Source organism: Rhincodon typus, chromosome 24, assembly GCF_021869965.1.
Source record: "Rhincodon typus isolate 14 chromosome 24, sRhiTyp1.1, whole genome shotgun sequence".
Lineage (NCBI taxonomy): Eukaryota > Metazoa > Chordata > Chondrichthyes > Orectolobiformes > Rhincodontidae > Rhincodon > Rhincodon typus.
The window spans coordinates 28,642,385-28,667,445 of NC_063355.1; the positions used below are offsets into that span (position 1 = coordinate 28,642,385).

The 25,061-nt window shown below is 41.0% G+C and overlaps 1 protein-coding gene across 2 annotated transcripts in view; it reads left to right on the top strand.

Moving 5' to 3' along the window:
- Positions 1–25,061, top strand: part of scarf2 (scavenger receptor class F, member 2) — a 66,229-nt gene that overhangs the window by 5,475 nt on the left and 35,693 nt on the right. For both annotated transcript variants that reach the window (XM_048611638.1, XM_020516175.2), the window contains exons 5-7: positions 235–751; positions 23,499–23,717; positions 24,572–24,700. In XM_048611638.1, coding sequence (XP_048467595.1) covers positions 235–751; positions 23,499–23,717; positions 24,572–24,700 — 865 coding nt within the window. The remainder of the gene's footprint in view (positions 1–234; positions 752–23,498; positions 23,718–24,571; positions 24,701–25,061) is intronic.

Genomic DNA, 25,061 nt, shown 5'->3' on the forward strand with positions numbered 1-25,061 from the left:
GATGTGAAAAAAGTTTCACAATACAGTTGGATGTTATACTGGGAGAGTTAGTGTACTAGAGTATGAGCTTCAATTCATGAGCTGGCCTTTACGTGCCCTCAGTTTTTCCTTGTGTTTGTGCAATGGGTGTCAAGCTGCAGCTGCTTCTAAAACAACATGCCGGAAAACACAGAGCACAGTTGGGAAATCATCCCTCAAGAGTTGCCTAAAAGCTGTGATCTTTTATCTTTTCAGAGTGTCCCGAAAGGTTCTGGGGCCCGGACTGCAAAGAGATGTGCCTGTGCCATCCGAACGGGCGCTGTGCCGATGTCACTGGCAAGTGTACCTGTAACCCGAACCGCTGGGGGCCAACCTGCAACAAACTTTGCCTGTGCCACTATGGGAAATGTGACCAGGATACTGGGAAGTGCAAATGCGAGCCACGCCGGTGGGGTGCCACCTGCTCAAACCTCTGCTACTGCAGCGCCAACTCAAAGTGTGACCCTAAAACAGGCAAATGCATCTGCCAGCCGGGCTGGTGGGGGCGCAGCTGCCACAATCAGTGCTCTTGTAACAATTCGCCATGTGACCAGCTGATGGGCAGGTGCCAGTGTAAGGAGAAGTTCTGGGGACCGAGATGCGAGCCCTGCCTGTGTGTACATGGGAAATGTAATCCTACTGATGGATCATGCTCATGTTATTCTGGATACAGAGGAAGGTACTGCAGGGAGACCTGTCCGGCTGGATATTTTGGTATCGGATGTAAAAGGAGGTACGCTTTACAGAATTATCCACTGATTCCAATCCTTTGGTCAGTTCAGTGCCTCAAACTAATTGGAATGTTAAAAGTCTTACACAAGAGAAAGAAGTTTTTGATAGCTTGTGAAGAGCATATGCTCTCCATGTAGGCTCACAGCTCAGTTACTGAAGCAGAGGGACGTTAGGCACAGGTTGCCTAGAGACAAAGCATAAAGTGCTTAAATGTGGGCAGTGTTACAATTAACCAGCTACAGTTTCCTCCCACAGTCCAAAGATGTGCAGGTTAGGTGGATTGGCCAAGGGAAATTATAGTATCTAGAGATGTGCAGGCTAGGTGGATTAGCCAAGGGAAATTATAGTATCCAGAGATGTGCAGGCGAGGTGGATAAGCCAAGGGAAATGCAGCGTAACAGGGATTGGGTGGGTCTGGATGGGATGCTCTTCAGAAGGTTGGTATGGACTCAAAGGGTTGAATGGCCTGCTTCAACACTACAGGCATTCTATGATAACTTGTAATTATATAGTGCTTTTAACATAATAAAATGACATATACCTTAGTGAACAGATGCCTTCATCATCGTAGATGTAATAAAGCATCTTCACAGAAATGTTAGAAATTATGACACTGAGTCACAAGCTGTTATTGAGACAGATGATCAAAAGCTTTTTCAAAGAAGTGGCTTTCAAGTGGTGTCTTGAAGGCAGAAGTGAGCTGGAGAGGTGTTCGGAGGGGAGATTCAGATTTCAGCCCCATGGCAGCTGCAAATACAGCTACCAGGAGTGGAGCAATTAAAGCTTCAGATCCCAAGAAGCTAGATTTGAGGAGCAGGATTATCTAAGAGGGTTGTGCAAATGAAGCAATTACAAATGTAACAAGAGATAAAGCCATAGGAGTTGAAAACAAGGATAAAAATTTTTAACTCCTCATGTTGCCAAATAGGGAACCAATATGGGTTAGCCACCACAGAGGTGATAGGTGAAGAGGACTTGGTGTGACTTATCACATCAACAGTAGAGGTTTGGATGGCCTTAAGCTTACAAAGGATAGGATGTAGGACAACATCCAGGAACTTGTTTGAATTATCAAGTTTGGAAGTAATGAGAGCATGAACAAGGGTATCAGCACCAGATAAGTGGAGACGAGACCAGGGTGAAGTATGGTGATATTACAGGTGTTAGTGATGGCATAAATATGAAGCTAAAAAGCTAATTTTAGGATTGAATGTAATATCAATGTTGCTAATAGACTGGCTTAGTCTCAGGTGGTTGCTCAGGAGAGCAAAGAAATCGGTCGTTTTTGAATATCTTTGCAGCAGGAACTAAAAACAATGCCTTCAATCCTCCCAATCTTTCACTGAAGGAAATTTATTGTTCATCCAGTACTAGATATCAAATATTGAGAACTTACCTACACTGGAAGAGCTGGATATGTGGTGTTGTGATAGAGCTGGGTGTCATCTTCAAATATGCACTTGAAATCTAATGGTGTGCTTTTGGTTGATATCTTCATGGAGTAATGTGCAGTTGAGAAATAGGAGGCAGCCCAGTATACAGCCTTGGGGTCATCAGGGGTAACAGTGCAGGAGCAGGAAGAGAAGCAATTATAAGCGATACTGTACGATTCAATGGATAAGAATTGAATCAATTGAGAGCAATATCCTTCAGCTTGTCTTCGGTGGAAGGGCATTAAAGAAGCGTGGTGTAGTCAAATGAATTGAAGGCTGCAGACAGGTTGAAAAGGACTACCTCTAGACCTGATAATAAGACTGGCTAACTAGTCAGTCATCAATGTTACTTAACAGGGATGGTCCAGGTCGTAAATTAACAAGTCTGGCACAGAAGATCAAGTCAGTTCTAATCTTCTTTCATCAGGCATGTCATCTTAAAGCTGACACAAACCAAAGGGGCCTGTTTCCCCACCCTTCTCCACCCCTCTAACCACTAGGTGGCTACAAATGTGGTTTTACAGTTTGCTGAATGAATGGTAAATACTGGGAACGCCTGAGAAGCTTGTCAAGCTGCACAACTCATCACCAAATGAGAGCGGATGTGCACATCACTGGATCAGTTCACATGTACTGTAGACACAGACACTGTGAGTATTAACTTCAGGTGATATTGATTTGGGCATTATCTAATTGGTTGCCCATTGATTAGCACATCCAAATCTCCTTTCCGTTGAAATCAAAGGTAGGGAAAGTTCAGTGAGCCTAAACTGCATCAGCATCCAAATTTAAAATGATCCTAATTGACAGATAGAGACAAATAGGCTCAATCGCAAATCAGTTAAACCGACTGGCATTCTGAACAAAGTCCATCCCTGAGGAGAACAGAGTTTTCACAACTGTCATGAATTTACTGATTGGATTTATTAATGTGAAAACAGCAAGTGCGTGCATTGAAGTGGCAGTTCACGAGCAATCTGCATTGAAATAAAAATTGACAATGCATCCCATTTTAAAGTAATATTGTAACATCATTCTGGTATAACACGTAGAGACTGCGGTGTGCAGCTAAAAAATGAACTATCATCTATTCAAGATGATATTGTCTTCACTGTTACAGATTTGAGAATCCATTCAAAAACCCTTGGCTGAAGTATTTCTGCTAAAACCGTCGACTGCAAGCAGATCTTTCTTTTGGTATGCAGTTTGTTGGAAATTTTGCCTGTGAGATACATCATGGGAATTTGAGCAAAAGTCATGGGGGCGACTTCCTCTTCATCCCTGTTGGAAATGAGGTATAGAGCTCCACCCCATTTCTGCTGCCCATATAGTCAGCAAACACAGCCTTTATTGTCTCATTTATCAGAATTCTATAACACCAAGAAGCTGCTGATGATGTGTTAAGTGCTGATGGATGGTGCATGCTTTGGGTACACTCCCCAGTATTGCTAGATATAGAGTGAAATGACCTATACCCTTAAAGGAATGGCTGCCAGCTGTTTTGTTGAGCTTTTGTCACTTATTGTCTGTTATTTTTGTCAATCAGTTGGAGATTTATAACCCCTCCACTCCTCATAAAAATATGTCTTTGATCGTCTTCAAAAAATTGATGGAACAAAAACAAAGTTGCTGAAGAAGCTCAGCAGGTCCGGCAGCATCTGTGAGGGAAAAAACAGAGTTAACGTTTCGGGTCCGGTGACCCTTCCTCAGAACGGGTCACCAGACCCGAAACGTTAAATCTATGAGCTTCTTCAGCAACTTTGTTTTTGTTCCTGATTTACAGCATCTGCAGTTCTTTCAGTTTTTATTCAAAAAATTGATGATAATGTTAAAAACATGTGATTATGTAATGGCATTCAGAAAATCACATGACAGAAATAAATGAGGAATAACACTCGGCTCATGCTACCTCATTAATTTGGAACCATTCTCATCCCTCCCCAGCACAGTGCTGTTTGTTAAATGATTCCAGTGTTCTTTGTTAAATCTCCTTCAACCGAAATTCCATTCCACCTGTATAAATACGTTCTTTCTAATATCAAACCTCATGTAATCTCTTACCAGATTGAATCTGTATCCTTACGATCTTATTGCCATCGTTTAACTTGAAGCAGCATTTTGAATAAAATATAATTCCCATTTCAAATGTTAAACTGTGGTGGCTTGGTTGAAGGGTCCATTCACACTGTCATTGTGAAGCTATTTTCACAGAATCCCTACAGTGTGGAAACAGGCCCTTTGGCCCAACAAGTCCTCACTGACTTTTGGTGCATCCCACCAAGCCTAATGTACACATCCCTGAACACTTTGGCCAATCCACCTAGCCTGCACATCTTTGGACTGTGGGAGGAAACTGGAGCTCCTGGAGGAAACCCACACAGACATGGGGAGAATGTGCATACTCCTCACAGACAGTTGCCTGAGGGTAGAATTGAACCTGGGTCCCTGGTGCTGTGAGGCAGCAGTGCTAACCACTGTGCCACCATGCTACCCCTCTTTTATTGCCCCTATTTTATTGAGGAGTTTAAAGGAGTGAGGGTATGATTTGATAGTAGAGCAAAATGGTGTGACTCTCCTGGTCGATGTGTACACAAAGATTAGCATCATTGTGAAACTAATGTTGCTGCTGTCCTGTGTGAACTTGTAGGAGCAAATCATCCTTTTATTGTGTCAGGATGTAAAAGAGGAAGAAAGCATGTATCTAGGATCTTTATTGACATCTGATTCCAAAGCATTTTACAACAGATGTGTAGTCCCTGTTGAAATGCAGGAAACAGGCGGCAATGAGATAATGATATGATTATCTATTTTTAGAGGTGTTTGGTGAGTGCTATAAACTGGGTAGAAATCCTTACACTTTTTTGAAAAAGTGTTATGCGATCTTTTGCACTCACCTTTGAGGACAGGCTGGATTAATGTCTCATAAAACAACAAGACAATAAGATTACGTGCAGAAGTAGGCCATCCAGCTGTTCAGGTCTGCTCCACGATTCATTGAGATCACGGTTGATCTGATAATCCCCAACTGCACTGTCTTGCCTTTTCTCTGTAACCTTTGATTCTCTTACTGATTTGAAAGCTGTTTGTCTGAGTCTTGCACCTAATTAGTGACCCAGCATCTGTAGCCCTAATTGGTAAATAATTCCTCAGAGAAGTTCCTCCTCATGTGTCTTAAATGGGCAACCCCTTACCCTGAAATTGTGCCCTCTGGTCCTAGGCTCTCCCACAGAGGGGAACAACCTCATCACATCTGCCCCGTCAAGCCCCAGAAAAACAAATATGTTTCGACCAGTTGTCTCTGATTCTTCTACATTTCAAAGAGTAAGGCCCAGCCTACCCCAATGCTCCTCACAAGAAAACCACTTTGTACTTGGGATCAACCTTTTGAACCTTCCTTGTGACTAAAACTGTATGTAGTATTCCACTTGTGGTCTTAATGGTTCCTTGTACAGTGTTAGCAAGACTTCCCTATTTTTATACTAATTCCCTTTACAATAAAGGTCAATATTCTATTTGCCTTCTGTATTATCTGCTGAACTTGTGTGCTGGCTTTTTGTGATTTACAGAGTCCCTAAATCCCTCTGTGCTGCAGCTTTCTGCAGTCTTTCTCCATTTAGCATTCAACTCCTCCATTCTTCCTGTTAAAGTACATACCACATTTTCTGACATTGTATTCCAACTGCCCAGTTCTACTCATTTAACAATCTACATCCCTCTGTAGACATTTTGTGTCACCCTTGAACATCTGAAAGACAACTCCTCTGCTCCTATGATGCTGCTTGGCCTGCTGTGTTCATCCAGCCCTGCACCTTGTTGTCTCGGATTCTCCAGCATCTGCAGTTCCTACTATCTCCTCTGACATTCCCCTATTACTGCACTGAGAAGGGCATCCTGGATTATCTGTTCTGGTCTCTGGAGTGAGATGATTAACTCACAACTGTCCGAGTTAGGAGGGAATGCAACCAACTCAGTGACATGTAAAGGATTGCCAAGAATGTGTACGTGGAGTAAAGCTGAAATGAGAAAGTTGCGTACCTGATATTCCTCGTTGTAGTTGGGCATAGAAGTACACAAATATGTAAAAACCCACATTCAGTCACTTGGTATTACAGAACTTGAATGTTGCTGAATAAAAAGAGACATACTGTTGAAGATTTTCATCTTGCTCTCATCAGGACCGAACTTCAATCTACCAAATCTCAAAGGGGACAACAATTTATACTTTAAGAGAAGAGGGTGCTGACTGGTTGACAAATAGACTGTGATTAATGAGAAGCGTAATACTAAGGAACAGTGAGCTGCTAAGTTTTTGTTTAAATTCAAACTAGCCACTGTTTAAGGGATTGCCATGAGGAATACAATTGGAATGATTGTGCTCAAAGCTTTTGCTTGGTTGAAATTAGCGCAATATGTGGATATGTTCTGTTTGTAAAGGCTTCAACTTGCTGCACAAGTTCAAACAAATACAATGGTTCAGAGAGCTTTAACACTCTCGTCTGTGTTCCATTTTCTGTTGGTGTTGCTAGTTTAGTGAACCCCAAAAGCCCTATTATCCTGATGGAATAAGAATCCTTCTGACTACTATGTGGAGTTATATGTAAGCAGGATTGTTAAGGTTACTTTTGGTATTTCTAAACGAAACTATAAACACATTCCTTCAGATACATTTACGATGTCATCTCCATAGGAACTGAGGCCCTTTATTGCACTGCTGGGCTGTTTCTCAATAAATTGTACTGAAAGGCATGAATGACAGTCAATTATTTTCAGTATGCTTGTCTATGTTGCTGAAAATAATCATATCACATTAGCAGATCTTCTGTCCAGGTCAAGAGAAGCCTCAATGTGAAGTCTGGGTTAAAGAGTGAAGTATAAATAAACCATGGTGCAAAGACATAATTCTGTGAAAGCAGGTTGACTTAGTTGGAGGGTGGGCATTTTGCTGAAGTACAGAATGAGGAGATGGGAGATGTAAAACTACTGCTGAGATAGTTTTGACAAGTTTACTTAGCTAGCTCTGGATACAGGGACTTCTAAAGGATGAAGATGACAAAGAGGTTTTGCAGATAGGAGATGCAAGCATAACAATTTTAACCATTTACAGATATTTATGTTTACAGGAAAGTTTAAAAGTGGAATAAGTATCAGAGGCATCCTTTGAGGTATTGAGCTGACACCAGCGTTACAACACACTCTCAACAGGAATGTGCTCCAGTTGCTACTCCTCGCAAGTCTGCTAGAAACGGTACATTCCCAGATGAGAGAAATGTTCCCTCACTCCCGGGAAACAGAAATTTAGCAATGAGCTAATCTTCATTGCTATCTTAATGGGTGGTTGATGGTCCAATATCCCTGTAATTCAAATTAGAAGCAAACATGCCACAAAGTGCAAACAAATAAGTTAAAAAGTAAAGAGAAAAAGAAAGCAGCCACTTCTAATGGTACAGTCTGACACTGTGCTACAGAGATTAAGAAGGTGTGGGTGTCATTAGGTTGGTCGATCCTGGCTGTTATAGCAATTGAGAGTGTGTGTGACTGGGTTCAACCCTTCTGAGCTAGGATAGGGAATGTGACCTGGAATTTGTCCTTCGAATTGCTAACCAGTGAGTCCTGTTGGCAAGTGCTTTTATTGGGATATCAAGACTAAAAATTGGACTCAATCTTGATGTCCTCCACAGGACAACACTACTTCAACTTATGCGCAGTGAACCACTGGTGCCAGGGACATGTACCGCAGAAAGAGATTTCCCGTTTCAGGAGAGGATTGGAGAAAAAATTGTGAGATAAAACCAAGTGATCAAATTCGCTTTGTTTATCTGAACCATTAGTGCTAGAAGTAAGAATTCATCTGTGGGCTGTTTTGGTTGTTGGTCTAAAGTAAAAGACTAAAGCTTGAATGATCTTATGCAGCTCCCAGAAAAAGGCTGATAGAGTTCCTGGAGTGAGAATTAGGAGCAGGTTGAGGCCACTCGTGACACGGGGAATGTGAGCACTTAAAATAAAAACATGTGGAACTTTTCAAACAGGATCACAGAATATTGCAAAGAAGGATGTAAAACAATCTGCAACACAGTCTAGACAACAGGAAGACCAGATCAAAACACACACACAGCAGCAGTATGTGGGCAGACGTGCAGAATATTAATCAGAAGGAGGCAGGGCTATCAGGGATTCATGAACTCACACTCTCTCATTCTTCCCCACAGTTTCAGTCACACTACATAGGTTTTACTGGTTTAGGTATGCAGCTTGATACATTTTCTTATTCATATGACAACTAATTCTGATCTGTACAAAATGTTGTGTGAGAATGCAATACAACGTGCAGAAATCTAATGCCACTCCCTTAATTCCCATCAGTTCAGCTCACAATCGCTGCTCCAAAGTGTGCAATTGTTACACACAATCATTTTCCTTTTATAATTCTTTTCGGCACATGCCAGGTAGAAGTCAAGACTTAAACATGACCTACTATTATTAATTTGGGCTCTTAAGTTTTAAGGAAAGGCTTCCAGGACTTGTATACATCATACAATAGAAGACTGACTGCCTTTCAAGTTCGGAGAGGAATATACCTCTGAGATGTGTTAGTGAGAACATGATTTGAACTACAAATTCAGAGCTAGAGAAAACAGGCTGCAAGTTAACAAGTGGTAAGCAATGCGAATGTTTAAAGTTTTCTTTATTCTTTCCCAGTAGAGTGGTTGTGTGGAACAGAGTTCCAGCTGAAATCAGTCATCACGGTGTAAAATAATTTGTTAAAAAGGGGAAAATCGTGGCCACAGGTTATAGTGTCAGTATATAATGCGATAATCATGTGCTCTATGAGATGCAAAGGAGCAGGTATTCACATACAGACTGCGAGTGTTCCTCCCAGCCCCAATAAAAGACACACAAATTTTCCTGGACACCCAACTGACACAGTGAGTACTTGCTCTGTTGTGTCTTAAAATGACAAGCTTGGTCCTATATATATTTCAGCCTGATTATTCTGCAGTGAGTGGTTTGCCTCCTGACTCCCCAAAGCTTCTGTACCACCTACAAGGTACAAATCATGTGTGTGAAGTATACTCTCCATGTGCCCGCAATAGTGCAGCTCCACAAACACTCAACATCATCCAGGGCTAAGTATTCTAATCGATCAGTAGCCCATCCACCAGCGTAAACACTTACTGTTTCCACTATTGGTGCAATGCTCTGACGTTGCTGTACACAGTCTACAGGATATACTGGAGCAACTTGTCAAAACATCTTTGATACACATTCCCGAAAAGAACAATACAGCAAGTTCTCAGGAGGATGATCAGAAAAGCACTGCATGTGAATACCTGCTCCACTGTGTCTCTATGCTTTCATCATATTACACAAAATCCTGACTTACACAGAGACTATCTTTGCTTCATTGTCACTGGGTCAAAATTCTGTCACTCCTTCTGTGACAGTCTGATGAGAGAAAATTAACCTTGTGGTCTACAATGGGACAAGAAGATGGTCCACCATTAACTTATCAAATTCACGCAGAATATGGGCAATAAACACTGGCTTTGCACAAAATATTTACATCACATTTCATAAAAACACTTGCATTTCTGCAGTTTTTGACTTTTTGTCATGTGGCTTGCTAGTGGTTTATTTGAGCCAGCGCATAGCCTTTTGGAGCTAAATCATTCTTTGCTCCCGTGCACAGCCTCAGTGAAATTTTTTGAAAGCTGGGCATTTCCATGCTGCCAGCAGAAGACTACGTCATCTATGTATTTTGTTTTTGTAAAGACAATATCTTTTTGTTTTCATTTGTCTATTTTTTTTTGTGGATTGAAATGGGCAAAGAACAGCTTTAAAAACCACAGATGACTGCACTTTTTAAAAGCAAGTAACTTGACCCTCATTGTAAGTATTGTTTACACAGCTGCTTGCTCAAGCAGTAGTGGAAGCTTAGTTTGCAGATGAGCAGAAGCCAAGAAGTGTGCATGAATAAAGCTTTGGTTGGTAACTAGTAGCTGAAGGATCTGTAGACAGTGACCACTTATCAATGACAAAGGCTCCTGCCTGGCAACAGTTATGTGACTGGTTCCCAGATAGCTGACCAGCTAAGGGCTGTGAATGTTTTGGCAGGATCCATCAGACCTCTAATGAGAAAGTGCTGTTTTTGCTTAGCAGTAAAAAAAACGGATCTCAAGTTTGAAGATAGCAGGTTTATTTCCACTTTCCAGTGCTGTAAATAGTGACAAATAAAGATCTTCAACTTATCAGTTATAAGTGTGAACCATCCACCTTGCACCTCATGCAAACACATAAAAGCAATGTTTTGGAGAAGCAATGTTTTGTTCATCACAAGAAATGTCTCAGCAACTGGTCTGGGTCTATATGCATGTGTGTGCATAAGAGGGTTAGAGTTTCAACTAGTAGTTATGTAGTGATGGTTCATAATTCTATATTTGTAGCTGGAATATTTTTATTTGTAATAAATAATCATTTTTGTTACACACAGAAACCTACTCCATGCTTTCTGTTGACCTTGGGACTGAAAGACAGGTAAATTGGGGAATTCTATCTAAACATCTAACTTTCGTGATGACTCCAGCACACTACCTGATTGAGGCTTAACATTATATTTGGGCGTTCGCAGGATTATTTCAGTTGTCGACTTTGTACATAGGGCATTCAATCCTTGCTGACCAGCAAGGGTCACTTCATACCAATGTCCATTATTCGGTAGCTGTTCACAGTTATAAATCTCTGGTTTCCCCAACAGATCTTTCTGGAATCTTTCCTAAATCTTTCTCCAGGAGCATGGCTGAGATCACAACTTTGAGTCAATGAATATAAAATTTTAACCCTACTGAATCGGTCTTTTAAGTTGATCTTTATCTTTCGGGAATCTTTCAGCTCTATGGCTGTTAATTTTAATGTATTAAATCTATGTAGGCCTTCTTCCCAGTTGCTAAGCAAATCTTAATGACTTGCTTTACGACATTGATCACATCTGAGTCTAGAAACCATTACTCTGACGACTGTTTGAACATTTAAACTCTTATGGAGGCCTGTTATGTCACAAATTAAGCTACAAAATTTTGTGTATTTTCTGAGAATATGCTTTTGACCTCCTTTTGCAGGTTATAGAACCAGCACACATAAATTTTCCTGTTTTTTTCTTAGAAAACGTTTTTAAAATGCTGTAGTTTGAAATTGATTGCTTAATCTTTTGCAAATTAGGAATATTGTTGCAATAAAGCTCTCTAATCTTTTGAAAACCATTTCCAAGGCTTTTAAGTCTACCAAGTATTCTTACAATAAGATAGGAATATCTTTCTTTATTTCTCTTTACTTAAACAAAATGGTGAATTCACTTTTATCCCTCCATTTTCAAAATGGTGACCATGAACATGCCTGATTTAACAAACATTCTCAACTTATAGTAACAATTTTTCAGGCCTCAAAATTGTTTTCCTGGTTGGATTGGTTTGTTTTAGCTTCTAAAACAGCTTTCTCGCAGTTCCAATTCAGTTTTGCTCACAGCATTTGGTATAAACAGTTTCTTCTTTTTTCTGGAGTTGCTTGCTGATATTTACTTAAATATATACTCACTGATCTACAGAACTGTTCTGTAGCATTTCAGTCAATGCTTCTCTTGAGACTTATAAAGGATTCTCACATTGTTGGTAGATTTAAAGAAAGCTTAAAAAAAAAACCTCCTTTAAATCCATTGCTTGTCACTGTGTAATGGCAATAAAATTTGTCTAAATAATCCATCACACTTCATGGATTAATTAATTCTATGGTTTATTTGGAACAGTAAAGCACATTCCAAGTTATTAAACAAAGCATGCTGTAGAAAAACAAAGCGCTATTTACACACCCAGACCAGCTGACTGATAGGTAGAGTTGCAGTATTCTATGTGCACAGCACTTGATGTTCTTAAAGGCAAATTCTCTTAAAGGCAAAAATATGTATATACAGCATTGCTGCAAGAGGTGGCATTGCTGTGGGACCTGGTATTGCTTTAAGAGGTGGCATTGATGTAGGAGGTGCTATTGCTGCAAGAGGTGGTATTGCTGTTTGAGGCAGCATTGCTATTTGTGGTTGCGTTTAGGGAAGACATGACATTGCTATACAAGGTGATGCTGCTGCAGCAGGTTGCATTGCTGTTCAAGGTTGCATTCCGTAAGAGGTGGCAATGCCATCTGAAATGGCATTGCTTTCAGAGGTGGTGATGCTATCGTCAGACGTGGTATTGCTGTCAAGACTGGAGAGAGAAATGGTGGGCAATAGTGCCCTGCTTCTGGGTCCCTTTTCACTCCTCCTTTTAACCCTTAACAACTTCTGTAGAGTGCACTTTTGATGCACTTGGGATCCTACAGAATGAAATAATGCAACACAAAGGAGTTATTCATCTCACAAAGACTGTAGTGTTCTTTCCAGTCAATCCTACCATAACTATTCTTTGCCTATGTATATTTTTCTCTAAGTATTTATCCAATTATTTTTGAACACTATTTTGAATTTGTATCCACCTCAATATCAAGAAGGGAGTGCATTCCAAATCACAATCACTATTCATGTAAATGTTTTTCTTTATGTTGGCTCTATTTATTTGTAAATAAGCAAATGAAGTTAAAAGTGGGCAATCTGATCATTGATTCCCAGCCTTTGAAAAAAGTTTCTACTTATTCCCTTCATAAATTTAGAAATTGCCGTGAAATCCCCTCAAGCATTTTGTTTCTAAGGGAGAACAACCCTTGTATCTCTGCAATCTCTCATCTGAGAAACAAGTCTTGTAAATTTCTTCTGAAGTCTCTGCAAAGCCTTCACATCCTTTTGGTGTCCAGAAGTGGAAATCATAGTTACAGTAGGGTTGAAATGTTTTATATCTTTGCTTTTGTACTCTATGCTTCCATCTATAAAGACCATCAAAACTACACATTTCAATATGGTATACTTTGTTCTGTTACGTCTCACAGTTAGTGTCAGTAAACTTCGAAGAAGATGCTCATGATATTGTCACCGGATCATAACATGTGGCCCGAGGGATTCAGCCTCCATCTTGATCCCTTTGAAGATTGACACATGACGAAATCATGCTACTTTTGGTAACTGAATGACATAATGTTAACAAAGTCACAGACTGCCTGTGACTGTAATATTTAAGTGTGCCAGTGACCTATATCAAAGTTCTGTTGGATCTTTTAATACCACGTTACCCATGTCCTGGGTCATTGTCATACAGTCATAAAGTCAGACAGCACGGGAACAGACCCTTCCGTCCAAATCATCCATGCCATAAGTGTTCCCAAACTAAACTAAAGCGTTTGCCTGCATTTGGCCCATATCCCTCTAAACCATTTCTACACATGTACCTGCCCAAATGTCTTTTAAATGTTGTAACTATACCTGCACCTATCGCTTCCTCGAGCAGTTCATTCCACTTACGAACCATCCTCTGTGTGAAAAAGTTGCCCCTCAGATCCCCTTTAAATCTTTCTCCTCTCCCCTTAAACCTATGCTGTCTAGTTTTGAATTCCCCAACCTAGGGAAAAGGCCTTTGCTATTCACCTTATCTATGCCCCTCATGATTTTATAAACCTCTGTAAGGTCATCCCTCGATTATATACGATCCAGTAAAACAAGTGTTACAAGAAATAATATAAGCATTGCTGCAACAGGTAAAGATACCCTCCTGGAAATAAGAAGTACCTTACACTTTACAACCACCATGTTGTCAAACAATTACACACAGCCTGATTGTTCAAATTATGCAAACATAAGCTTCATTTCTTTGAACCTGGACGAATGTCAAAATAGTATTTTTCGAGGACTTAAGATTGTTTTTCACGAGCAGTTTTTTTGATTGTACTTCTTGAACTGTGGACATTGTTGCTTTATAGGTGATGTAGCAACCAATTTTCTGAAAGTATACTTCTATGTCAGCAGCAGTGAAGATGATCAGATGATCTGTTGTTGTGATATTGATTGAAGGTTAATTGTTACCTGGCACACCGTGGATTATTCCCCTGTTATTCTTTGAGATTGCACAATGAGATCTTTCTACACTATTTATGAAGGCAGCTAGGGCTTCACCTGAAAGTGTATCTCCAACAATGCAGCACTCCCTTGCTATTCATGCTGAGCAGGAATTGAACCCACAAACTTTCAGCGATGTCAGTGCTAACAACCAGTCATCCAGTCATAGTCATACAGCACAGAAACAGACCGATCAGTCCAACCAGTCCAACTAAACCAGGCTGACCATAATCCCAAACTAAACTAGTCCCACCTGCCTGTGCTTGCCCCATATCCTTCCAGACATTTCTTATTCAAGTACTTATCCAAACATCTTTTAAATGTAGTATTTGTACCTTCAACCACCACTTCCTTTGGAAGTTCATTCCACAAACAAATCACTTTCTAAAATAGTTGCCCCTTATGTCTTTTTTAAATCTCTGCTCACCCTAAAAATATGCCCCGTGGTGTTGAAACCCCCACCATAGGGAAAGGACACCTGCCATTCACCTTATCTATACTACTCATGGTTTTTGAACCTCCATAAGGTCACCCCTCAACCTCCTACACTCCAGTGAAAATATCCCAGCCTATCCAGCTTCTTCTTATAACTCAAACTGTCCATTCTCAGCAACATCCTGGTAAATCTTTTCTGAACCGTCTCCAGCTTAATAATATCCTTCCTATAACTGACGCAGCTGACATTATACGTCTGTGGTATCTGATATGTTGGTTAATATCCTACCGGGGCTTTGTGATTCCCAATGTCAGGATGAAACGTATGGTCTAAACCTGAACTTGATGACAACAGGACTGCTTGGCCAGGAGGGAGTTTGCCTGCCTTTGGCTAATTTCCTCCCAGTAGGACCTACAGTTCTGCAAATTGGATTTTGTTTCCTTGAAACCGAGAGCTGATGTACCTTGCTGTAGGGAAGCTGCCCTGGTTGCATGATTGCATTGGAGACGTGGCAGGGTGATGATGCCTCTAAGTGGCTCCTTGCTATTCTACTGTTCACCTGGTAACATCTGTTCCTGCCCCCTGCTGGGAGCCAGTAAAATATTGCTCATTTGTACCCGGTAATTTGGGGATATTTGACATTGGAACCCTGGTAAATCTATGATGCGACATATTTCAGGTATCCCAGTCTGGATGTTTCTGGGATATTCAAGGTATTGTGCAAATGTGCATCTTCAGCAGGGCAATAAAAATTTGGCTGAGCTTGCAATGCTGCTGGTGGTTCGACAGAAGCCCAATAAATTGACTATTGGGGTCAGAATGCTTCCAGGAACCTCTAATGAGGCCTGCATGGCACAGGTTAACTGACTCAGTGCCAAAACAAGAATGCCAGAAGGTCATGTTGGGCTGTTGACCTCATCACTTGATGTGACAAATGTTTTAGAGTATGCAAGCCCCAGAGAACACCCTCTTCTTTTTACCTGTGACTCAATGTATATTCAGCTGCTCTTTTTTATTCTTTAATGGGAAGTGGGCACCATGGGCAAGGCCAGTATGTGCTGCCTATCCTTAAATGCATTGAGTGCAGTGAGCCCTTTTGGAGTCTAGCACATTACTGTGGATTTGGGAGCCAGCTGTAGGCCAGACTGGGTAAGGACGACAGATGACCTTTTCTAAAGGGCATCGATGAAGCTGATGGATTTTATGACTATGACTGATAGTTTCATGATCACCATCACTGAGACTAGCTTTCAGTTTTATATTTTTCATTAACTGAATTCTAATTCCACCAGTTGCCATGGTGATATTTAAACCCTTGTCTTCAGATCAGCTCTGAGGAAGGGTCACCGGACCTGAAACGATAACTCTGTTTTTCCCTTCACAGATGCTGCCAGGCCTGCTGAGCTTTTCCAGCAACTTCTGTTTTTGCTCTTCAGATTAGTAGTCTGGTTCTCAGGATGACTAAACCAAGGATATCATAGCTATGCCTGAGACACTCCCATACCTCACCAACATGGTTTAAAGATCTTGGCATCCAACATGCAGCTGAGCTGGTTTTGATTAACTTTTGCCATTTCAAGGTTTGTGAGAGTAGTGTGCTCTTTGAGGGAAGTCAGTGATTTTTAGGATTTTGTAAGCAATATTATTGCATTGTTATTATGAAGTCAAAGAAATTACCTACCTACAACAAAGCCTGTTAGAGCTATTGAGCTATGAATGTAGTTACTCTTGCGATTAAAATGTGATAGGGATACAGTGCACTTGCTGCAGAAAAGAAAAGCAATACACACAGGCAGAAGGAGAAGAGTAGTCAGTAGTAAACATGAAGCGTTTTCAGGCAGCACTTCCACATCTACCTCAGCCAGGAACAATGTGCGGGGTGCCTATGATTCAACAAAGAGGCGACTGGAATATGCAACAGTACGAAGGAGCGCAGAGCAAAGCAAGGGCACCTGTGTCATACCTCACCACATTCAGATCCTGGCTCCACGAACCTCTAAGATATTTGCAGTGCCATTGTCTGAGATGGAGATTGCAAGTGTCACACAAATCATGGTGTTTCCTTCACAGAGATCTGCAGCAGTTAGCATAATTCAAACTCTTGAGGTTGCAGGTGGCAGGTCCTGTTTATCTAAAAGCATAAATGCAGAAGGCAAGCATTGGATTCAAAGAAGCAGGTGTTGGCAGGGAAGCAAGGGATCTTTATTGGCATGATCAGGAGTTATTGCCGGAGACCAGCATGAGGGTGAGGTGGGATTTGTAAAGGGACATACAGTAGGAAAATACCATTACCCTGAACATTCCCAATGACACTGGGTGCAATCGGCTCTGTCATAGCCAACTTCATGATACTCAGCACCTTGTCCAGTGGGTTCAGATAAAGCAGATTTTTCTGACATCCCTCTGGTCTTGCTCTGTTCCATTTTGCAATGGGCCGTTTTGTTCTGCAAAGAAGAAGGAAGGATATTGATGAATGAGTTGCAATATGTCTGGGTGACAAATGCTTTTGAGCTGAATAACTTCAGATATATGGAAACCATATGGGATCGATTTGAGGCTGATGCATGTGCATAGAGGTGAGGTGGACTCAATGTTCCCCGGAAGCTACATGAACATGTAAAATGTTTAAAGACACCATGCATTTAAATAAATTGCCTGCACTCTCCAAAGAAAATTAGAGGGTACATGGGACAATCTCTGAATGTGAGGTGTAAGTGCTGATTGCCAGTGGGTGAGTGATGTGGAATAAGGTGTTTGGAGTAGTGTGAAAAGGTGATGGGACAATAGGTAGGAGATACCAGTGAAAATGCCACTCATGTGAGCCCTTGATTTTCTTATAGAAAGGATTCCATGAATTTATTTCCCTGACCACCTCCTTCCACTCCTCAGGACAGTGTTTTTTTTGTTTTAGGCCATACATACAAAAGCAATGAGGTGATGTTGAACTGGTATGAGACACTTTTAGGCCTCAGCTGGAGTGTTGTGTACATTTTTGGGTGCCACATTATAGGCAGGATGCAAACGCATTAGAGGCAGAAGTGATTTACAAAATTGGTTTTTGGAGATGAGAAACTTCAGTTATGAAGAGTTTGAAGAAGTTGGGTTTGTTCTCTTGGAGGAAAGGAGATCGGATAAAGGTTTTCAAAATCATTGGCTTTTTAGCTTAGGTATGGAGGAACTGTTCCCACCTGTAAAAGGAACATGAATGAGAGGATACAGACTTAAAGTGAATTGGAAGATAAGTAAGGGAAAAAAAACACCTTTTTACACAGCAAGTAGTTTGTGTACAGAATGTATTGCCTAGAAATATGATAGAGGCAGGTTGGATTGAGTCATTCAGGAGATTATTGGGCAATTATTTGGTTAAAATTAATGTGCAGGGGTGTGGGGAAAAGCAGGAGATTGGCACTAACTAATTAAGCTTGTTTGAAGAGCTAATGTATACAATCGGCTGAATGGTCTCCTTCTGCAGCATAAGGCTACTGTGATTCTGAGTGTTTGTCTTGAGGGCCATTAGCCCTGAAAGAAACATTGCTTCTCCCCTCGTCTACACCGTGTGTACGAATGCCTCCAGCATGTCATTGAAACTCGTGTGAGCTCTCTCTCTAAACTTCATTTAAATGTCCTTCTCCCACAGAGAATTGGACCTGAAAACAGGAACAATAGAATTGTCAGAATATTGATTTTTTAATGTTATGTGTGGCATTCATTGCATTGCTACATTTGTTCTCTGTTGAATTTGCCTTGCCATTAGTCCCAAGTAGTAGTAGGTTCCAGTGCAGTTCTAATTTTAGAAAACGGCTACAACATGTGACAGTTTACATCTAAGGAAAGGAGAAAGTGACTGATGCTAAATTAATATTTAGCCTTTTATTGTTCCCAAGTGCACCCAACTCCAGAAAACCACGTGGGTGGGTTCTCCCTCTCCGAATGGGTAACCATCTTTAACTCTGCGGGAGAGAATATAGATGTGACATCAATTTAGCATTGACACTATTGCCAAGAAATCCAACATAAATGGTGTTTAAATAAAGCCTATTTCATAAGTATAGCTGTTCTCTTCCTTTTTCCTGAGTCTCTAATCTATTGAATCAAGATGCTTTTCATAGTCCTTTGCTGTGTCTAATTCTTTTCCAAGATTTCAAGTCTGGAGATCTCCTTATCTCCCTTAGCCCTTCCTGTATCCTATAAACTATAAGCTTTGAAATCTTGACTTGATGTCACCGTATCTCTATTCCCCAGTCTGTGTTGTCTTATTATTTCCTGTACTGACCTTTGTCACGTCTCACACTATGAACTTAGTCCTTCAGTAAAACTGATCAAAACAGAAATATGTTTAGAAACTATTTATGGTCCCTGCTCTGGATTTGGCTTTGAAGGGTGTTAGGATTGCCTTAGGAGGGGTAAACTGATTCTTTTTCTTGGCTTTAAAAAGGGAGGTGATAGTGACAATTTTATATAAATCAGTCTGAATATCGCTAAATTTTAAAAAGGTTATATTAGGAATGGACAAAGAAGTAGTTTACCTACTAGTTCAAAGGCATGAAGATCATTAATGAAGGAATTCAACTGTGCAAATTTGTACAAGTACCCTTTTTAACAAACTGACACACATATAACCTCCAGGTCTGTAAAAAAAATGTAAGAAACTATAGAGGTTTATCTTAAAAGTACTCTGGCAAAATAACTAAGTCCAGATTTTTAAAAATTGCCATTTGTTCCAAATGTTGGTCTGTAGTTGAAGTCCCTTTGCACACAAGCTGTTGCCATTGGTGTGTTTTTTGTGGATTGGTCTCAGCTGGCTGAATTCACTTTTCTGGAGACATTGGCATACATTTTAAATTCTGCCTTCAGAACATGCAACTTGCAGTAATGAGGCCTCCCAGTTCGTTTTTAAATCATAAACTTTGATAATGGAGGTTCAGAGAAAATACAGAAAGGGGGCAAAAAAAGTTGTTGCTTCAGGCAAATTATCGCTCTGACTCTGTTCAAATCTAATGTTGTTTTTTTTTTACCTCAAACAGCATCATTTGATTCTCTGAAAATATTGTAGCCTTGGGTTTCCATCCAAGCAGCATGTTCCTTACAAATGCAACATTGTTTTATGTTTTTAGCGATGTTTGCAACCCAGGTTAGAGCAATCTTAGCCATCTGGAGAATGCCCAGCACTGTAGGAAGAAGGTCAATGTTCCTCTCCACCCTGCCGGTGTGCCACCATCTTCTCTCTGATACAGCACTTACTCCGTCTCTGCTATTGTACCTAACTCCCACCAAAGCTCATGCTTTACTACTGTCACCGTTCCCTGTAACATCTTACTCACCCATCCTTACATAGCCCCACATGTGATATCACTCTGTAAACCCTCTGTGCCAGCTACGCACTCGCTCAGGAAACCTCTCCTCATACACCAACACTATTCGCTATGCCACCCAATTTCATCTTCCATAGTACCCACTTCTCTCTAAGTCCAGGAGCAGAACAGCTCACAATAGGGCAGAGAGTTAAGGTGGATGAAGAAGGAGCTGCGCAGTCATTCATCTCCTCACCCCTTATCGGCAGAGGATCCTGACTCTGAGTAAGGCTTGGACTGGTATCAGAGACTGTCCTTGACTTTCTGTACTGGGAACCTGTGAGCAAAGACTATCCCACTTGATCGGCCTCTTGGACTGAGACTTGCTGACAACCAAGCTTCCAGGTTTTGTGTCAGCATCATGTCACATGGCAAGACAGTTATAATATGAGCCTGGAATCTCTGGCTAAGGGGCAAATGTGCGAAAAGGCAAAGTAAGACAATGCAAGGCAGAGTTGCTGTGAGCACGCAGGTGGACACAGAGTGAGTGAGCCCTATGGTAGCAAGTGAAGTGCCTGGAGATGCAGTGTGGCATAATCCTCGAGCTGGGCATGGGTCCCTGAGCACACAACGTCCTTGTAGCATCATTACAATGGTAGTTGGCAGTGCACATAGTGTGGCATAGAAGTGCAGAAGCAACCTGTAATTGAATTGAGAATGCACCATGAAGTTTCATTGAGGCCGGAACATGTTGATGGCCAAAGTTCATGCATGTGGGTACCCATGGACCATGTCTGAGATAGAGTCATATAAGCATGGAAACACTGTCCAACTCGTCCATGCCAGCTAGTTTCCCAAACTAAACTAGTCCCAATTGCCTGCATTTGGCCCATATCCCTCTAAACCTTTCCTATTCATGTCCTATCCAAATGTCTTTTAAATGTCGTAAATGTAACTGCATCTACCACTTCCAATGGTAATTCATTCCACATATGAACCACCTTCTGTGTGAAAGAGTTGTCCCTCAGGTCCCTTTTGAATCTTTCTCCTCTCACCTTAAAAATATACCCTCTAGCTTTGAACTCCACCACCCCAGGGAAAAGACCTTTGCTATTCACCTTATGTATGCCCCTCATGATATTATAAATCCTGGTATGGTTACTCCACTACCTTCTATGCTCCAGTGGAAAATGTCCCAGCCTATCCAGCCTCTCCTTATAACTGAAACCCTCCAGTTCCGTAACATCCTTGTAAATTTTTTCTGAACTCTCTCCAATTTAATAATATCCTTCCTATAGCAGGGCGACCAAAACTGTACACAGTACTCCACAAGTACTATGCCCAGTGTCCAACATGAGGGTTGATTGTAGCAAGCAGTGAGTGGAACTCATCAAGAACCAAGTTGTTGAGATTGCAAGCTATGGTGAGTTAGGCTGTAAACAATGTGTTTAACGAGTAATAATGGGCATCAATTGGGAACTCATTGCTACCTAGTGAGAACCTCACTTGAGAAAAGCATAGAGGATTTGACTGGGGGCTCTTGCGATGCAGTGGTAGTGTCCTTACCTCTGGGCCAGGAGGTATCGGTTCTGTTTCTGCACCTGCTCCAGATTTTTGTCATAACTCTTCTGAACAGTTTCATTAAAAACATTTAGGAGTTAGGACTCGGCAACATCTCACCTGATTCTGTCACTCATCTTGCTATAGCCCATGTTGCTTAGAGCTTAATAAGATTCTGCTGTATATTGCTTTATGTTTTATCTAAAAATACACAGTGATCCAATATAGGCATAATATTATTCTATATCTAATATTGTTACATGGGAGTGCTTTATTTCACAGTGTGGAGGCAGCCTGATTCTATATTTAACCTGTTTTATACCTGATATGTGAGCTATCTGCTGGCTGTGGGGATGGTTCTCCACTTGTGACACATCTCTGTATTGAGGGGTCATGAGGAAAGAGCTTTACTCTACATCCAGCACACGCTGTAAGTGACCTGGAATTGCTTGATGATCTTTGTACAGGAATTTTTTAGCTGGATGTAAATATGTACAAAAAGCAACTGATAAATGGATTATGAGATATGTCCATGCTCCGGTCAGAAAGTTTTAAGCAATATTTTATGACAAATTGTGATGCTTATGGTCAGTAACTAAGAATTATGAGAACAGTCTTGATCCCCTTACATGAGAAAGGATGTAACTGCGTTGGAGACAGTTCAGAGAAGGTTCACTAGATTAATTCCAGAGATGAAAGGCTTGTTTTATGAGGAGAGTTTGAGCAGTTTTGGCCTATGTTTGCTGGCGTTTAGAAGAATGAGAGGAGATCTAATTGAGGTATATAACTTGCTAAAGGGATATTGACAAAGTTGACATAGAGCAGATGTTTTCCCTTATGAGCAATATAGAACAAGAGGTCACGGTTTTATGCTCAGGGTGGCAGATTTAAAACAAGACGTGAGGAGAAATTACTTCCCTCAAAGGGTAGTGGTTCTGTATAATTCTCTATCCCACAATGTGATGGATGCTGGCACACAGAATACATTTAAGAAGGAGATAGAGCAATTTTTAATGAGTAATGGGTTGAAGGGTTATGGGGAGGGGGCAGGAAAGTGGAGTTGAGGCTGAGATGAGATTAGTCATGATCATACCAAGTGGCAGAGCAGGCTCAAGGGGCTGAATAACCTATTCCTGCTCCTAGTTCTTATGTTCCAAGAACTGTTTGAGAGTTACCCTTGCTGTTCAGCTGTACAATGATCAGTGACTCATTTGCCTCCTTTGAGGGCTGGTAAGTGAGATCTCTTTGGATGTGAGATGTCTCCAGTATGAACCACCTGATGATGCAGGTTAGCTACAAACTCAATTCTCAACCTAAGATTCGGGAACCTACACTTGAGCCAGATAGGCCTGTGGTATTCCAAGGTGCAAACTTTGTCTCTCTGATGGGATCTGAAAGCATAAAGTTGTCCCTAAGGACTCGGGTTCTTACTTTGCTCTAAATAATGCAGCAATCCAATGTCATAACAGGTAGCAGTGTGAATGACCATTGGATTGCGATAGCAGAGAGAGAACTGTGGCAACATTGTTTAATTTACAGATTGCATTCAACCAAATTTTAACATGTTTTGATGATTTAAACTCAGTCACATTTTGTAAGGAATACACTGACTCATGCCAGACGCGTGAATTAAAATAATTCGACCCCCCCCGAGGTGGTAAAACAACATGGTGTGACAGAGACTGAAAAGTGAAAGTACAGGGTACAGCACCACTTCACAGCATAGTCCTTCCTATTGGTGGTAACAGGAAATGCTGACAGGTTTCCTACATGGAAGGAAAAAAGGCTGCAAATCAAAGTCTAGTAATTACTATTTTAGCAATTGTTTCAACCAATTTAAAAATTCAGAAACTGGCCGGTGTCCATGTTAAAACAGCAGACTAAGAAATGCCAAAAAGCATTGAAGCACTTATCTATTGAAGACACAAATGGTCATTTCTAGGCCATGTAAATGCAAAAACTTGTTCTTATCTAACAAATCTGAGTATGTTCCTATTTTATAACCTTAGGTGTGGCCGGTGTAAGAATCTTCAGCCCTGTATGATTGCCGATGGTCGATGTTTAGCCTGTGAACCTGGTTGGAACGGAACCAGGTGTGATAAGATCTGTGCTGCTGGTTTCTATGGGGAAGGATGTGGAGAGCAATGTCCCCAGTGCAAAGATGGACATGCTTGTAACCATATCAATGGGAAATGCCTGCACTGTAATCCTGGTTGGATTGGAACTCGGTAAGGATTTGCTTTGGTGGTTCATTATTTTAGCAAGCTAAAGTTTTTGAGCAAACCTTAAGTTCCACTGGTTTTCGCACCACTTTTGTTTATCCTGGAGGTCTTTACTGTTTGCTGGTGTATAGTTTCATGGCACCAGTGTCAAGATCGAATCAAAACAGTGAGTATCCACTATGCTATTCTAGGATGGTCCTTCATGGGATCCATCTACACAAGGACCATTGGATAGTGATTACAAATGGGAGACCTTCGCTAATTTCCCCTCTCTTGCACTGTGTCCAATTGTAGCATGCCCACCAACTGAACTTATCTAACTTGTGTACAAACTATGTATAAAATCTCAAAATGTTCTGCTCTTCATTACTTGACTATCTTTGCTGCATAAACTCAAAAAGCTATGAGGAAGATATATTTATAGTTGTTTGGTAGCACCAAATGTAAACATTGCTAAAAGGAGACCAGAAGTTGAAGAAGTGTCCATGATCCCTTTTTTACATGGAAAACAATATAATGCTTTCCTTTTTACCTACATTAAATAGGACCTGTATATTAGTCTATGCAGCTTCTAGCACACGCGAATGTTTCACACTGAAAGTCTAACTGACGATTTTCAATGGCAAATCAGACAATTATTAAAGGAGTCATTTCTGAAGCAGGTCTCTGGACTCAAAACATTAACTCTTTTCTTTCTCTGCAGATGCTGTTGAGTTGCTCCAGCAATTTCTGTTTTTGTTTGTAATAATTTCGGTAATTATACATTGTCTGGTGGCTGACGTTGTCTTCTGTACTGGCTGGAACATCAGTAGTTATTGTAGTTCCTTGTTTCAAAAATGTTTTCTTCTTTTATGTAATAGGTGTGACGTAAAATGCCAAAATGGTACCTATGGTGAGAACTGTAACTCTGTCTGCACAGATTGTATTAATGGACTATGCCATTTTGCCACTGGAGAATGCATCTGCAACAAAGGCTTTCATGGCCCTTTGTAAGTATTGGAGTGCAGAGGACTATATTTCATTAAGGCGCAATGTGAGCATAGAAATGCGCAATCAAATATTTTATAAATAGGCAGACCACACACACTTATAAACACTCAAAGCTGTGACACTTCTCCATGAGATACTGACATTCAAGTGCTCTATGTTGGATGAACACAGCAGGCCAAGCAGCGTCAGAGGAGCAGGAAAGCTCACGTTTCGGGCCGAGACCCTTCTTCAGAAATGGGGGAGGGGAAGGGGGTTCTGAAATAAATAGGGAGAGAGGGGGAGGCGGATAGAAGATGGATAGAGGAGAGGATAGGTGGAGAGGAGACAGACAGGTCAAAGAGGCGGGGATGGAGCCAGTAA